Source organism: Pimephales promelas, chromosome 6, assembly GCF_988280905.1.
Source record: "Pimephales promelas chromosome 6, fPimPro1.hap1.1, whole genome shotgun sequence".
NCBI classification, from domain to species: Eukaryota; Metazoa; Chordata; class Actinopteri; order Cypriniformes; family Leuciscidae; genus Pimephales; species Pimephales promelas.
This window is the reverse complement of record NC_142774.1, coordinates 10,500,741-10,515,166: the sequence shown is the minus strand read 5'-3', so window position 1 is coordinate 10,515,166 and position 14,426 is coordinate 10,500,741. Positions and strand designations below refer to the sequence as shown.

The window sequence follows — 14,426 nt, the reverse complement described above, 5'->3', positions numbered from 1 at the left end:
CAAACAAATTCCTAGTGATTACATTGATATTATCAAAGTCTCCATTCAGAAGAGGCAGATCCTTCACACAAGTTAAATTCAGAATCAATTATAAAACAAAAAAACAAAAAAAAAAACACTTGAATAATCTCACTCATTAAAAATCTCAGAAATAACCAGTAGCGGAGTGCAGTCAGAAAGAGGTTGCAACTTTTAGACGCAACTGGACATTTCTGAATGGTTAGAGGATAAATTTATGTAGTTGTTGTGGAGTTACGTTGATTCATCTCATCGACTTGCATGTACGTCATGTTTAACTTTTACATTGTTTGGTCAAATAGTGTTCTGTGCAATCAACAACAGAACGGTTTGCATGCTTTGCTTGAACATTTCCCATTTCCAACTTAAGTGTTGTCACTTGAGAAAACCAAATGGCTGCCCTGTGGATGGAAACATGCAGACGGTAGGGTAAGGGACGGTAATATTATTATAAGATCCCCTTCCTACATCAGAAAGGGAGCAAAATCTAATTGGCTTATTTTGTTGACGTGCTTGCAGATAAAATCTTCCCAAAAGAAAGTTACTAGCTTGTCACTTTTCTGGGTTGAAAGATGGACCAGGGACCTGCCTATAGCACTTATAGCTCTTGCATTAATAAGAGGCCTACAAATCTAAAGCACTACAATGACCCAAATGAGCAGAGGAGGGTCACCCAGTACAGGAATATTGTTTCCAAGAAATCCTCCACATTCCTTTGATAGCTCACAGTGTCCAAATTTCCCACTGAGAGAACTCTTTCATTCTCATCCGAGAGTCGGCCTGTGGAGTCAGGCCCTCGGGGAAATGGGTGACTTTTTTTTCTTATTATTATCCAAGAAGAGAAAAAAAATACCAGACATTTCAAGGTAAAGCTTTCCCTAGTCAGGAATACTAGTGACGGTGTGCAGGTCTGCATGCAAATCTCTGCAGCACGACTGAGACAGGAAGGTAGACCTCACTGACAGTACTGCTAATCCAGAACAGAGCCATTGATTGAACACGTCCCTAAATGCTGTGCTCTGCCTGGCAATGCGGCCATTTTAAGTCTCATCAGGACAGGGCAGAGCAGGTATCCATTATAAAGGCAGGAGAACGGCGGTGGGCTGATCATTGGCTTACTTCCACAGGATAGGACAATCGGGGGGTTAATGACTTTTAATGATGCTGAAAACATTAAGATGGGACATGGCGTATAACGGATAAACACAATGCACATCTAATTGACAATCAAAATCATTTCAGGTCCACCTTATCTGTGTCAACTCTATGTATGGAAATGAAGATGAGTCATATTTATCAGGCACGCTTCTTTAGTGATATAAATTACACAAGGCGAATATAGACACAATTGTGCTCTGAATGATGAACTCTCACTAGTTCAACATTTAAACAACATTTATATTCCAATACCAAAATAATCTCTAGGAAAATGTATCATATTACAGAATATTACACCTTGCTCTTAAATGCATTTATGTAATTGTTCTTGAATCTCATTAAATTAATAAGTTATCTGCTGACATAAAAAAAAAAAAAAAAAAAAAAAATTCTTGGCAGCTGAAATAATAATATTAAAAAAATAATAATATAAGAATTAGGGTAACACTTTGTTTTGATAGTCCACTTTAGACATTTTACTAACTCACTTTCAAAGCTAACAAAGAGCTTCAGAGACACTATAATAAATGGTTTGGATTCTCATATTTTCTCATCGCTGTGTCAAGTCATTACTGGGCACCACGTCATTAGCAAGGTGGCAAGGTGGAGGAGAGACGGCCATTGTCACAGGATTTTTCCTTCCGCCTGTAGAGCTCAACACATCCATTTCTATATCAATTTTTTTTCAGAGCATTTAGGTAACAAAATGTATAATAGATTTGAGCAGCAAACTGAAACAGCAGAGAAAAGCTATTTTATATAATCATCTGGAGAGTAGAAAGCAGATTAAAATGTTTCTGTGGGAGCTTTTTTTTTTAAAGATATGATGAGGGTACATTTGGATGTGCTGAGAATAGTTGCCATCCTGTCAGCTAATCTAAGATCTGTTGATTTTACCCTAACAGCAGGCTGAGGCTGGTCCAATACCCTGGTGTTTCTCTCAAGTAAATTCTGAGCAAAAAAGAAAAGAAAAAAAAGGAAAAAAAAAAAAAAAGCTTAGTGGGCTTTTTCCCTCAAGGCGTAGGAGTTTTAGTCATGAGTTAAGGTAATCCGAGCAGATGCTGTTCACTTGCCCTTGTTTGCAGACTCCTGTGCCAATTAGCGGACAAAGCAGACTATGTGTGGCATATTTTCAAAATGAGATTAATTTATATTTCACAGTGTGCAAGCAAAGGAAAAGGCTGATCTTAAAATTATGGCAGCCATCAGAAAGCATGCACGCAAACCAACAGACGCATGCTAGCTTCATGTACAGGATTGTCACAGCTCATTGTCCTTGAAAATTAATCGGAATGAAATGACAAGCCTGGGGACTGCAATCCGCGGTGCACTGGAACAAGGCTCCTGAGCAGAATATTTATGTAAGCCTGGCTAAGTGGCAACAGATGATATCTGTATTCCAACTGGATGGCGGGACTTGAAATGTATGTGATAAACAAGCCTGGGCAGACTGCATTATGAAATGTAAATTTAGCAGTTCGGGTTCAGAATTAGGCCAATGAGGGTGGGCCGGGGACGTGAGGGGGAGGAGAGGGGAGTCTCCTTGCCCTGGACTATATCTAAGCTTACCTGTACTACCAACTAACTGCTATGACATATGGTGCGTGATGCCATTACCATGCTCATTGCGCACAAGCTCATTTTTCAGCAACCCAACAGCCTGAAAAGGCAATGCTTACAATACAATGCCATTTTGAACTCACTCCAATGGTCCGATTGGTGTCTGGCATAAAAACACATTCATCTCGCTCAGAGACCGTATCAATATTGGTCTAGGACAGCTCAACGGCTAGTGAGAGTGCCTAGTCATTGAAACTCGCATGCTGTTCTTTAGCAAGTCTCAAAAAAGAATGCATCATACAAATCTAGATTGAGTATCTGGATATATGGGGTGGGAAACTCAATGATAATATAAAAATAATATAATATACATATATATAGTGTGTGTATATATATATATATATATATATATATATATATATATATATATATATATATATATATATATACATATGCAAAAGCCTCTAAGTGCCATTTGAAATTTTCTTCTAAAATTATCATTTTTATCAAGCTTGTGTATTTAAGTTCAGTAATTTCACTTAAATGGCAATGAAGATTACCTATTAAATGTCATTTAAAGGTTCTCAAAGCGATCCTGGGTGTTGACGTTCGAATATTTTCAAACAAATCGGAGCTAGACCCTCCCTCCTCCGCATCTCATCTCCTCCCCCTCCCTTCCGTGCTTCCTGAAATAATTGTGAATGTGCATAGTTCTAGCTAATTATATCCTTGTGTGGGTTTGGCGAAGATAAGCGTCAATTTAGAAGAAAAAAAAACAATTTAACGTTACCCACCTGTCAAGCAAAAACAGAGCAACCTGAATGTCGGACTGTAAGCCCTTCTGCCGCCAGAGTTCTCGCCATCGTTCAAAAGCTTTGCTACCGGTGTAAATTCGGAACTTCGCACATTCTTTATCCGACTCCTTCTTCTTTTTAATTTGTTCCTCAGAACGACGTCTCTTTGGTCGTGTGTCGGTAATTTTTCAAACTTCCCTCTGATGCTTCGCTGCTCTCCTTCACACACACACACACTCTTCATGTGCACGCGCACTAACCCCCCAGACCCACCCTCAAATACTTCTTGCCAGTGATTGGCTGGAATGTTTGTTAGGTTTCGTGGTCCGGGTAAGACATGATTGTTTTTGTTGCCGTTTGTGGAGCCTGTGGTGTCTACAGAGACGGCGTTTTTTTTACAGTGTGTTTAGGGGACAGGCCAACCCGATCTCACGACCAAGTCGTACGAATTCGACGAATGATTAAAAAGTGGCTAATTCGTAACAATTCATACGACCTCACTCGTACGAATTAATACGATTTTGCTAAATCGTACATATTTTACGAATTGGCCAATTCGTATGAATTCGTACGAATGACCTACCCCTTACCCCGCCCCTAAACCTAACCATCACGTGGGTTTAGACAAATCGTACGAATTAGTACGAGTGAGGTCGTACGAATTAGTACGAATTAGCCACTTTTTAATCATGCGTCGAATTCGTACGAATTGGTCATGAGATAGTGTTGGACAGGCAGCTAGCCGATAGTGAGGAGACGTTTGATGTATGTGACAAAAAATGTTTTGGCCCAGCATCGCTTAGAGAACCTTTAAGTGAAATTACTGAACTTAAATAGACAAGCTTGATAAAAATGGTCATTCTAGAACAAAATTTCAAATGGCACTTAGAGGCTTTTGCATCTGAACTCTTCATATATATATATATATATATATATATATATATATATATATATGACAAAGAAAGAAAGAAAGAAAAAACAGATGCAACTTTTTTATTGAATAGCCAGTCCACCTTTTTTGGTGAGCCATGCACTGTGCCTAATAACAGATAAAAAATAAATAAATAAATAAATAAATTAAAACATAGAATTATCTTGTTTACGCAAAAGCTTCAACACATCAAAACCACAGGGGTTTGACACACTGTTTAAGTCATTAGAAAGATATTAATCTGCAATAATAAGCAAAACGCATACTAACAAGAGTAGACATTAGCAAATAGATGGCGTTTTCCAATTCATTCAAGGAAAGGCTTACACATCTGAAACATTGTAATGTGCTTCATTTAATCTATAGTTTAAGCCCAGCCTCTCTTAAATATCAAATTGTCTCAGGCACAGAGAAAAGAGAGGGAGAAAGAAAGAGAAAAGGAAAGAAAGAAAAAGAGAGAGCGCATATTGAAGAAAAAAAAGGGTGAGCAGAGGAGCACCAGGAGGAGGTGGAAGGGAGGGAGGAAGGGAGGGAGGGAGAGAGATAGAGCGAGAGAGAGAGCGCGCCTGGGCTGAATTGTGAGTGGCTTACGACACTCAGTGAACAGAAGGTGTTTCTGCATGCACTGCCAGTGCACTAGTCTGCTGCAAGGGATCGAGTATCTCTCGCCTCCCCGTACACGGTGCCTGCCTTCAGCCTCAGCATCTACAGCCTCCGCAGCCCACTGGAAATGAGCGTCACACAAAGAAGACCTTGCTGAAGATTTGAGTCTTACTACAAACACCATCATTGATCTTTGGATATCACTATACAAACAATTAAAAAGGAAACGAAAAGAAAAAAAAAAGAGCGCTATATGATGCAGATCTCACAGGTTTCGCATGTGTATAATTGAGAAGAAATGACCACTGACAGAATGCCAACGAGCTTCACTCAATGTGCATTGCGCAGGTCAGTGATCACTTTAGGTTATGGATGGTGATTTGCGGCAACAGATCTGGAATCTTTAACGAGAAGGAAGGAAGGAGAGAGAGAGTGAGAGTTTGGAGTGGATTATTCCCTCCTTCGTGCGCATTTTTCCCCCGCTCATCTCTCCCACAGATCGGCGCAGCAGTCGATGCAGAGCAACGTCGGAGAGAGGACAGCGCTCATGCATGCAGTCCGGGAAACTTGCACTTCCTCCCAGCCTGCTGAATGCCATTTGGATTCGTTCTCTTTTTGGCTCTTTCACACGAGGAGAACTAAGACATTGTAAGTCTGCCAGGATCTGGTGTCCGATGAAAAGGAGGGGGGGCTGAATTTGTACCACACTGGGGTCTTTTTTAGTTTCGCACATAATTAGTGTCGGCACAAAGGGATCAACTGAATAGAGGTTGTCAGCCTCTGGAAAGGGGTGAGTAGGCATCCTTTCATGTGAGATTGATGCTCGAGGAGTGCATTTTTTTTTTTACCTCCCTGTCTCTCTTTTGCTTTCTCTGATCTAACATGAGCAAAGTGACTTGTCGTTTATTATCTGCCGCTCTTCTCGTCTCAATGTGGCAGGATTTCTCGAATATTTAAGTGACAAATCACCATCCATATTCTCTGTAAATAAATATAAGGGGAGTTACAAATCACAATGACAGAGATCTGAAAGATTCAATGGACTTTTTCTCTACGACACTGCAGGATATTCATGCTAATGGATTTCCTTCTAATTGGTCTGTACCTAAAGTGGCCCCTAAGGAAGCCACCTGGGCTGATTCTGTGCTCCCTGGGCATTTTTCTGAAAATAGTTCCGTTGGTGGGGGGGAGCTGTCCGAGGCCATGCCGATGCGACAACAAGCTGTTGTATTGTGAGGGGCTCAACCTGACTGACATCCCTCAAAATCTGAGCAGCGCCATTGGTTTGTCCCTGCGCGAGAATAACATCTCTGAGCTGCGGGAGGGGAACTTTGTGGGCCTGTCACAGCTAACCTGGCTCTACTTGGATCATAACAATATCGAGATCGTGGAGGAGAGCGCCTTTGAAAGGCTGCGAAGGGTTAAAGAGTTGGATCTGAGCACCAATCGGATAGAGAGCCTGCCCAACGGGACATTTAGACCTCTGCCCAACCTGCGAATATTGGATTTATCCTACAACAAACTTCAGTTCTTAGAGCCAGACCTTTTCCATGGTCTTAGGAAGCTTACCAATTTACATTTGCGCTACAATGCCCTTAAATTCATCCCTGTGCGGATTTTCCAGGATTGCAGGAGCATGCAATTCCTGGATCTGGGTTACAACCAGCTGCAGAGCCTGGCACGTAACTCATTTGCCGGACTCTTCAAGCTCACCGAACTGCATCTGGAGCACAATGAATTGGTGAAAGTCAATCTGGCCCATTTCCCCCGCCTCATATCCCTGCGGACCCTCTACATGCGAAACAATAAGGCCACCATTGTGGTCAGCACCCTTGACTGGACCTGGGACCACTTGGAGAAGATTGACTTCTCCAATAATGAGATTGAGAGCATTGAACCTCATGTGTTTGAAAGTGTGCCCAACCTCAATGTTCTCATGCTGGACTCTAATAAACTGACTTACATAAATCAGCGGATTTTGGACTCTTGGAATTCCCTGAGCAGCATTTCTCTGTCGGGGAATGACTGGGAATGCAGCAGGAATGTCTGTGCCTTGGCTTCCTGGCTTAGCAACTTCCAGGGACAACGTGACAGCGGCCTGTTGTGCGCCAGCCCGGACATTGCACAGGGTGAGGACATTCTGGACGCCGTCTACGCTTTCCAGTTGTGCGAGGACAGCGTGGAAGCAACGACGCAGTCCTTCACCGCCACCAGAAACAGGGCCAAAGGCTTCATATACGACGGCCCGACGAGAAATCCGTACGACCTGCAGGATGTGGAGGGTGGGGAAGTGGTGACCAACTCCTTAACAGTGACTGCATCCGCTGATGACCTGGAGAGCACCATGCAGATTCACAAGGTGGTGACAGGCACCATGGCCCTCATTTTCTCTTTCCTAATCATGGTCCTCATGCTCTATGTGTCCTGGAAATGTTTCCCAGCAGGCGTTAGGCAGTTGAGGCAGTGCTTCACCAGCCAGCGTCGCAAACAGAAGCAGAAGCAGACCATGCAGCAGATGGCTACTACGTCTGCGTCCGAGTACTACGTTGACTACAAACCCAACCATATTGAGGGGGCACTTGTCATCATCAACGAGTATGGCTCTTGCACGTGCCAGCAGCAGACATCTCGAGAGTGCGAGGTGTGATAGTCCATCCATGTTGTTTTTAAAAGTCAGTGTTTTCAATGAATGGATGGATATGGAACACACTTAAACTCGGCACCTCGTTTCGCTGCTCTCGGGAGGAAGCTACGTTTCTGGAGGGCAAATGGACTGAAAACAGGGATTTAGTGATGGTCTCAACAGCCACGAAGCCTTGCGAGAGAATCTGACTGTGAAACCTGTGTACTTGATGCAAAAGATGTGGAATAATTACGCTGACCTGTCCCGGCTTCTCTTGTGAAGAGTGGATATTTGAGCTTTAATGTGTCTTTCTACTTCAGGATATTATAAGACTCTCTAAAGCTACCGAGGACATTTTTACCGTGGAAACAAACATATGAACAGACACAATTGGAGGGGAAAACAACAAAACAAATAATCCCTTAAAGGGGGAAAAAAAATGATTCTATGTAAAATATATAAGAGTAGGGATAAAAAAAATGCAAGATGTTATCCTATTTCTTTTGTAATCTATGGATAAAAAAAGAGGAAAATACAAATGTTTAAATAAATGAATTGCAATTCACAGTACCCATTATTGCAGGTGAGTTGGAGGGTTGCTTTTTTTTGTGTCTGTGATCCCGGGGAAAGACGTTCAGAGAGCTCTGCAGTATTGCAAGATGTAAATAAGCAGGGCTGTTGGGAGCGCTTCACTTCATTTGAAATGTTAAGCCTCAGTCTAAGATTCAGATCTCCTCGTCTCTCCCCGAGATATAATCACTGTGCAAAGCTTGATTGCTATGGCTGTTGCAGTTGCCCCCCTTGTACCTATCCTGAATAGATTAAGCAAACTAGCAAAAACAAAACAGGCTGACGTGGTTTGATCCAATCTCACATGATAAAGTCAAACATCTGTGTGCTGTGCAAATAAACAAGACAAGGAGTGTCTAAGACCTTAATTCCTTCACTGCTTCCACAGACTTCAGAGACAAGACGTAAAAAGCGCTTCAAGCGAGGGGTAAAAATCAGAGTGAGAGGAGGCCTTAAACATTTAAATTGAAATGTACTTGAAATGGGGTGTGACTAACAATCCATGAGGTTTTTCTTTCTTTACCCAAAAAAGTTTAGCTGATTCAAGGTGTAGATCGTGATTCATTGTGGATTTCTGTTTAAATGTGACATTACTTTAAAAAGGCACCCTGTGGTCACCCGTTGTTTTTCTGTGAGTGATCATACTGACGGATTGTCAGATTGTGTGCATCCCGCATCAGTTGCTGTCGAGCTGGTAAAAGCAAAAGGCCTTTGAGAGAAGGCACAGGCTGCTCCCTAGTGTTCACACCAGCAGCGGAGGAAGACGAGATACCGCAGCAACAAGCCCTTGCATTTATCTCGCCCAGGCATTGTGTGTGTTCGTGTATACACCTGTTGCTTGTCTATATGCATTCTCTAAGCTCAGCTCAGGATTACTGCCACAGTGAAAAGTATCTGGACTAAGCAACAAAAGCAGGGTGGTTATAAAAAAGAGAGATCTCACTTTGCATTGACTGTATTGTCACCTCACTCACTTGGCTGTTATAATAATTGATCTGTTTAGTAAGCATAGGGGACAAGCCACTGTGAAAATGGTGTGTGTGTGTGTGTGTGTGTGTGTGTGTGTGTGTGAGGTACAACGTTTATGTTTGTGAGAATGTGTGTGTCCTGTCCTGAAAAGGTGGAATTGAGTTTGTTCTGACCAGCTGCATGTGTGAAGTTATAATAATTTATCATGTGTGACTGGGATATGCCTTAAATGGAAAATGTAAGGCTGAGCAAATATTTTTACAATCAAATCAAGCAGTTTTATTATGGATTCCAAAGTCCCGCCCCATTCGAATCCTTTAATACTTGATATAAAACTGTTCTATTTTCAGCACTGTATTTGATGCGTATATGACGCTAAGCCAAGCTAAACCAATAAAATGTATTCCTACTGTTGTAAATGATCAGCATTGTGACACGCTTTGCCCTTTCCTAATTACTTTAGTCATGTTTTTTTTTTTTTTTTTTTGCTGTTAATGCTTGTTTTCTGTCAATGGAGATGTTTTGAAGATGCTGATGCATTATTCAAAACTTCTGATCTGAGACTCCTTGGACTGCAAACTTTTTACCACCATTTTTAATTTCCTTGCGTTGAATGATATTGTTTGTTTGAAGCAAACCCCTGCATATGTACTCTCCACCGTGTGGTTGGCTTTTTAATGAATCCTCTGGAAAGTATTAAAAAAAAAAAAATCCAACCCTCTATTTGACTGGCAGATTCCTAGCATCAAAACAACAATGAAATGACAGCATTGTTGCCCGTATGGTCAGAAAAAACAATAAATTGTAGCTATTCAAAATCCCTCTTTCTCAAAACAGGTGGTTGGATTGAGGGAAACAAAAACATGTCATTCAACAACAATAGCTGTTAACCATACCAGCGGCAAGGTAACATGGAAAACAATGGACACATAGAGTGAGTGAGTTGTTTGATTTCATTCACCCTTCTCTTATCTAGCCCTCAACAAATTTAAAGCTCAAATCAAAGCGCTTCTGTGCCCTATTTTTAGCCCTTCTAGCTTTGTATCAATATTGCATGTTTGTCATTTCATCTTGGCACTGCTGGGAGTTGTTTAGAAGTCCCCTTTCCCTTAATCATTATTATTTTCTACTTTTCTTCACAAGAAGCAAATTAATATTTCAAGTGCCATGAGGTTTTGTTTAATATGAATCTCTATCCTCCTCCTCCTACAAACCCCAACTGTTCTGCCAATTAACTCTAATAATTATTACCATTATTGATGAGGCTTGAGGCAGATCGATATGGATAAGTTTTATGCAATTACAGACTTTCTTGCCTGTTACTTTTTCAGACAAACAAACCAAACAATAATAATAATTTGGGTTAGTGTTGACAGAAAGAAAAAAAATATAGGGGAGAGGGGATACACCAATCTTTTATTGATATTTTAGCTAATTAGTGTGGGGAGCGCTTGGCGATATGCCCAGTACTATCAGAGAGAGAGAGAGAGAGAGAGAGAGATAGTCATCAATGGTCACTAAGACATGGATTCAAGCAGTGAGAAAAGGCATGAGCATTCTGATCAGTGGGAAGGCAGTTGTGCCAAATGGAAGGGGGCAAGACATTAGCTTTTGACCTTGTTAGACTGAACGACCACGTGTGTGTGTGTGTGTGTGTGTGTGTGTGTGTTGCTAAAAGCAACCGATTATGAAACTCTCAAATGATTACTAACGGTTGTAGTGTTTGCATGTTGTACAGAACTGAGTTGAGGAGGGTCAATACTGGTAAACAAAGCAAAATGGTGAGATGTTACAAATACCTAAAGAACAAACACAAATTCTCAAACTATGCAAACCATGTGGGTAAAGAATATTGGAATGGTCTCACAGACTTAAAGGCACAATGTGTCATTTGCACCGTTAGAGGTCGCTTATTCAAACCAAAGGTTTAGCTTGATGACGCTGCACTGTAAATATATATATATATATATATATATATATATATATATATATATATATATATATATATAGTTGGTTTAACTTAAAAAAAATGAAATAATCTGGTTGCCTTAAAACTTTAAGTTCATTGAAATTGAAAAATTGAGTTAATACAATGAAGGAGATTGATTTAATAATCAGAAAATCTAAATATTATGTTATCCGAACCACATAAATTATCTAAATTGATTTGACAGAAGAAAAAAAAAGTTATGATAACAAATATATATATATATATATATATATATATATATATATATATATATTTGAGCGTGGAATCATGGGAGTTATTCACCTTTACAGCCTACAGTTACATTTGATCACTTAAATTAACATTATTCATTAAATTAACATCATTTTAATTTAACGAAGATGTGTTTCCATGGTTTCTACAGACGTAAAAACGTAAATTGAGTGTAAGATATGATGTCATTGACAGGCGATGTACGGAATGACACGGGCCGTTTTAAACATTGTTGGAAACATCTAGGATAGTGCAAGTACATGTCAATAAAATATATAACATTGCTCTAGTGTTTTTTTGGATATTTTAATCCAAAAATATTACATATTGTGCCTTTAAGTGTGTAGATAAAATCACTGTTTGAATGACTGCAACATTACAAGATTGTTTCCTATAAGGAAAGCTCAGATCAGTGTTATTTTAGTATCATTGAGATACTATCATAGTTTTTTTTTTTTATTCAAATTTTCAATTACTTAATAATAATTTTGTTGTATGTCTGACATTTTTTTCTTTCTATAGCTTTTCATTTGTATTGCAGTTAAAGTTATTTTTATTAAACTAAATGAAAACGAGAAATGTTTCATTGGCAAATAGATATTTCTTAATTAAGTTGACTTTGCTATTCAAGTAACAAAAATACTGTCTCCAATCAAAAACAGATATTTTAAAATGAACTATAATTAAATAATCTCTCAAAAACATCTCTATACTATTGCTATATGTAAACTGTTTAATTTCTGTCCATTTTCATTTCTCTTAGGGAACATCTGAGAGAAAATGTATACTTAAATAAAACAGCAGAAACATTGTCTAAAACAAAACAAAATCAACATATTTTCCTTTCAATCCTGTGTATTGGCATCTAATCTTCAAAAACCTAAGAAACCAGACCACGTTTTCCAAGATTGCATTTCATAAGAAGTAAGAAATGGCTTGCGTAAATTCATAGAAGGTCGGTGATATGGGAAAACTAGATTAAGTGTCACGGTATCGGCATACATAAAAATCCAGATATTTCATCAGAGCCTCTTGATAGAGCACCAGATGCTTAACAAATTAATTAACCTTGCTTGCTGTCTCTGAGTGTTGATTGAATGCCCCTGTGTGCCATTCCCTGCCTCTGGTCTCGCATAATAAAACACCCACACATAAACAGAAATCCTGCCAAAACGCACAGGACTGACCGAGACTCTAGAAGAGGACATTAAGAATCTCCACAAGAATTGACTGTTGGTTCCCTCGCTGACTCGTAAATGTATTCAAGTCGATATCATCCTTATTATTTGCAGTATAAAGTTATAAAGAACTAGCTTTTTTTTGGAATATGAGTAAACGAGCAAGACGGCTTTATCATCCTCCAACTCATCATTATAATTACCAACATTATCATCATCATTCTTATATGTGCATCTGCATCACTGGCATCACATTAACTGTAGCCACAGGGGCATTGTGCCATTTTTAAAATGTAACCAAATCATTAAAATAACTATATATGATAAATGTATACAGTTTCAGATAAGACTAATTTGCATGACTTTACTTTAAAGCTCATTTAAACAGATATAAACACCCACATCTTGATTTACAGATGCAGGGACATTGAAGTGACTGGGAAGAGGACATACTGTATATATATATATATATATATATATATATATATGAAACAACACATGACGGCAAAAATAGTCTGATCCGGTTGCAGGTTAAGTCAAACCTAATGTAAACTGTCAGGGCATTACAATAATGAAAAATCTACCTCTAAACTCAGATATCATATGGCTGAATGGTAATGCTCAAGGCTAATGTTCACCAACATCTGCTCTCACATTTGCGGTGCTGCACAGTCGTAGGGTGGAAACAAAGCCGATTGTTATTTTCTGCAAGTTAGTGGAATATCTCATGGGTCGCACACAGCGCAGAGCTCGCTGTTCTCCATTTATGCAGATTTGTGAAAAATATCAGAAATATGAGAAAACACGTGGTACTTATTTGCTGACCCTGACAGTGAATTTTCCCAGTAACCCTTGAGAGACAGTGTTACCTGAGAGCACTTTTGATGGTTACCATGCGAGAGAAAGAGAGCATAGCACTGTAGAGATCAGTACATGAAGAGTTCAGATGCAAAAGCCTCTAAGTGCTATTTGAATTTTTTTCTAAAATGATCATTTTTATCAAGCTTGCATATTTAATTTCAGTAATTTCACAATGAAGATTACCTATTAATTGTCATTTAAGTGAAATTACTGAACTTACATATACAAGCTTGATAAAAATGGTCATTTTAGAAGAAAATTTCAAATGGCATTTAGAGGCTTTTGCATCTGAACTCTTCACATATTAATGCTTTGCAGTCTGTATCTGAAGCACAATAAGGAGGATCGATAACCTTCTTCCTTCTGAGTCTCTGTTTATCTTTCCTTCTGTATTTGTGTCTAAGCTATATAAACACATGGTGCAAACTGCAAATGTATAATTACTGACATAATGTAAACACCAAACACCTTAAAGTATTCCAATCTGAGTTCTGCATTGATGAAGTATTTTTTGTAGACCAAACCAGACATCAGCATCGCTGTTGTTCGCTCAACAAAAACCAAATATAATGTGTTCTTTGGCTTTTGGATTATTGTAGAAAATGATCTGTGGCCCACATAAATTTATGATTCTTACACTTTTTGTTCATCATGATAATCCTCAGAAATTACCACAGCTTTTGTGGATTTTTAAAAGTAACAAGCTACATGCAAATGATATAAACGTTTGCTTATAATGCCAATTATAAATTAACATGATTCATGTTGTGCAGACATTATTTAACCTAGTTATCGGTTTCTTTCCCCCAAAACAAGAGTCTTGAAAAAAAAAAAAAAAAGAAAGAAAGAAAGAAAAAAAAAACAGATGACAACAAAATGTTAAAATGACTTGCATACAGTAGGTTTTGGCCAGCAAAAATGCATCATCTCTGCAGCTCTC

The 14,426-nt window shown here is 39.1% G+C and overlaps 2 protein-coding genes across 4 annotated transcripts in view; one reads left to right on the top strand and one right to left on the bottom strand.

Annotated features, from left to right (window-relative positions):
- The window catches only part of ctnna2 (catenin alpha 2), a 443,954-nt gene that overhangs the window by 130,855 nt on the left and 298,673 nt on the right, over positions 1-14,426 (bottom strand). The window lies entirely within an intron of this gene.
- On the top strand, positions 5,038-9,648 carry lrrtm1 (leucine rich repeat transmembrane neuronal 1). Its single transcript, XM_089132074.1, has one exon. The coding sequence runs from the start codon at positions 6,137-6,139 to the stop codon at positions 7,709-7,711; it is 1,575 nt and encodes a 524-aa protein (XP_088988200.1). The 5' UTR covers positions 5,038-6,136; the 3' UTR covers positions 7,712-9,648.

Coding starts and splice junctions, on each gene's coding strand:
- lrrtm1 (XM_089132074.1), top strand. CDS start 6,137: ATGCTAATGGATTTCCTTCTAATTGGTCTGTACCTAAAGTGGCCCCTA.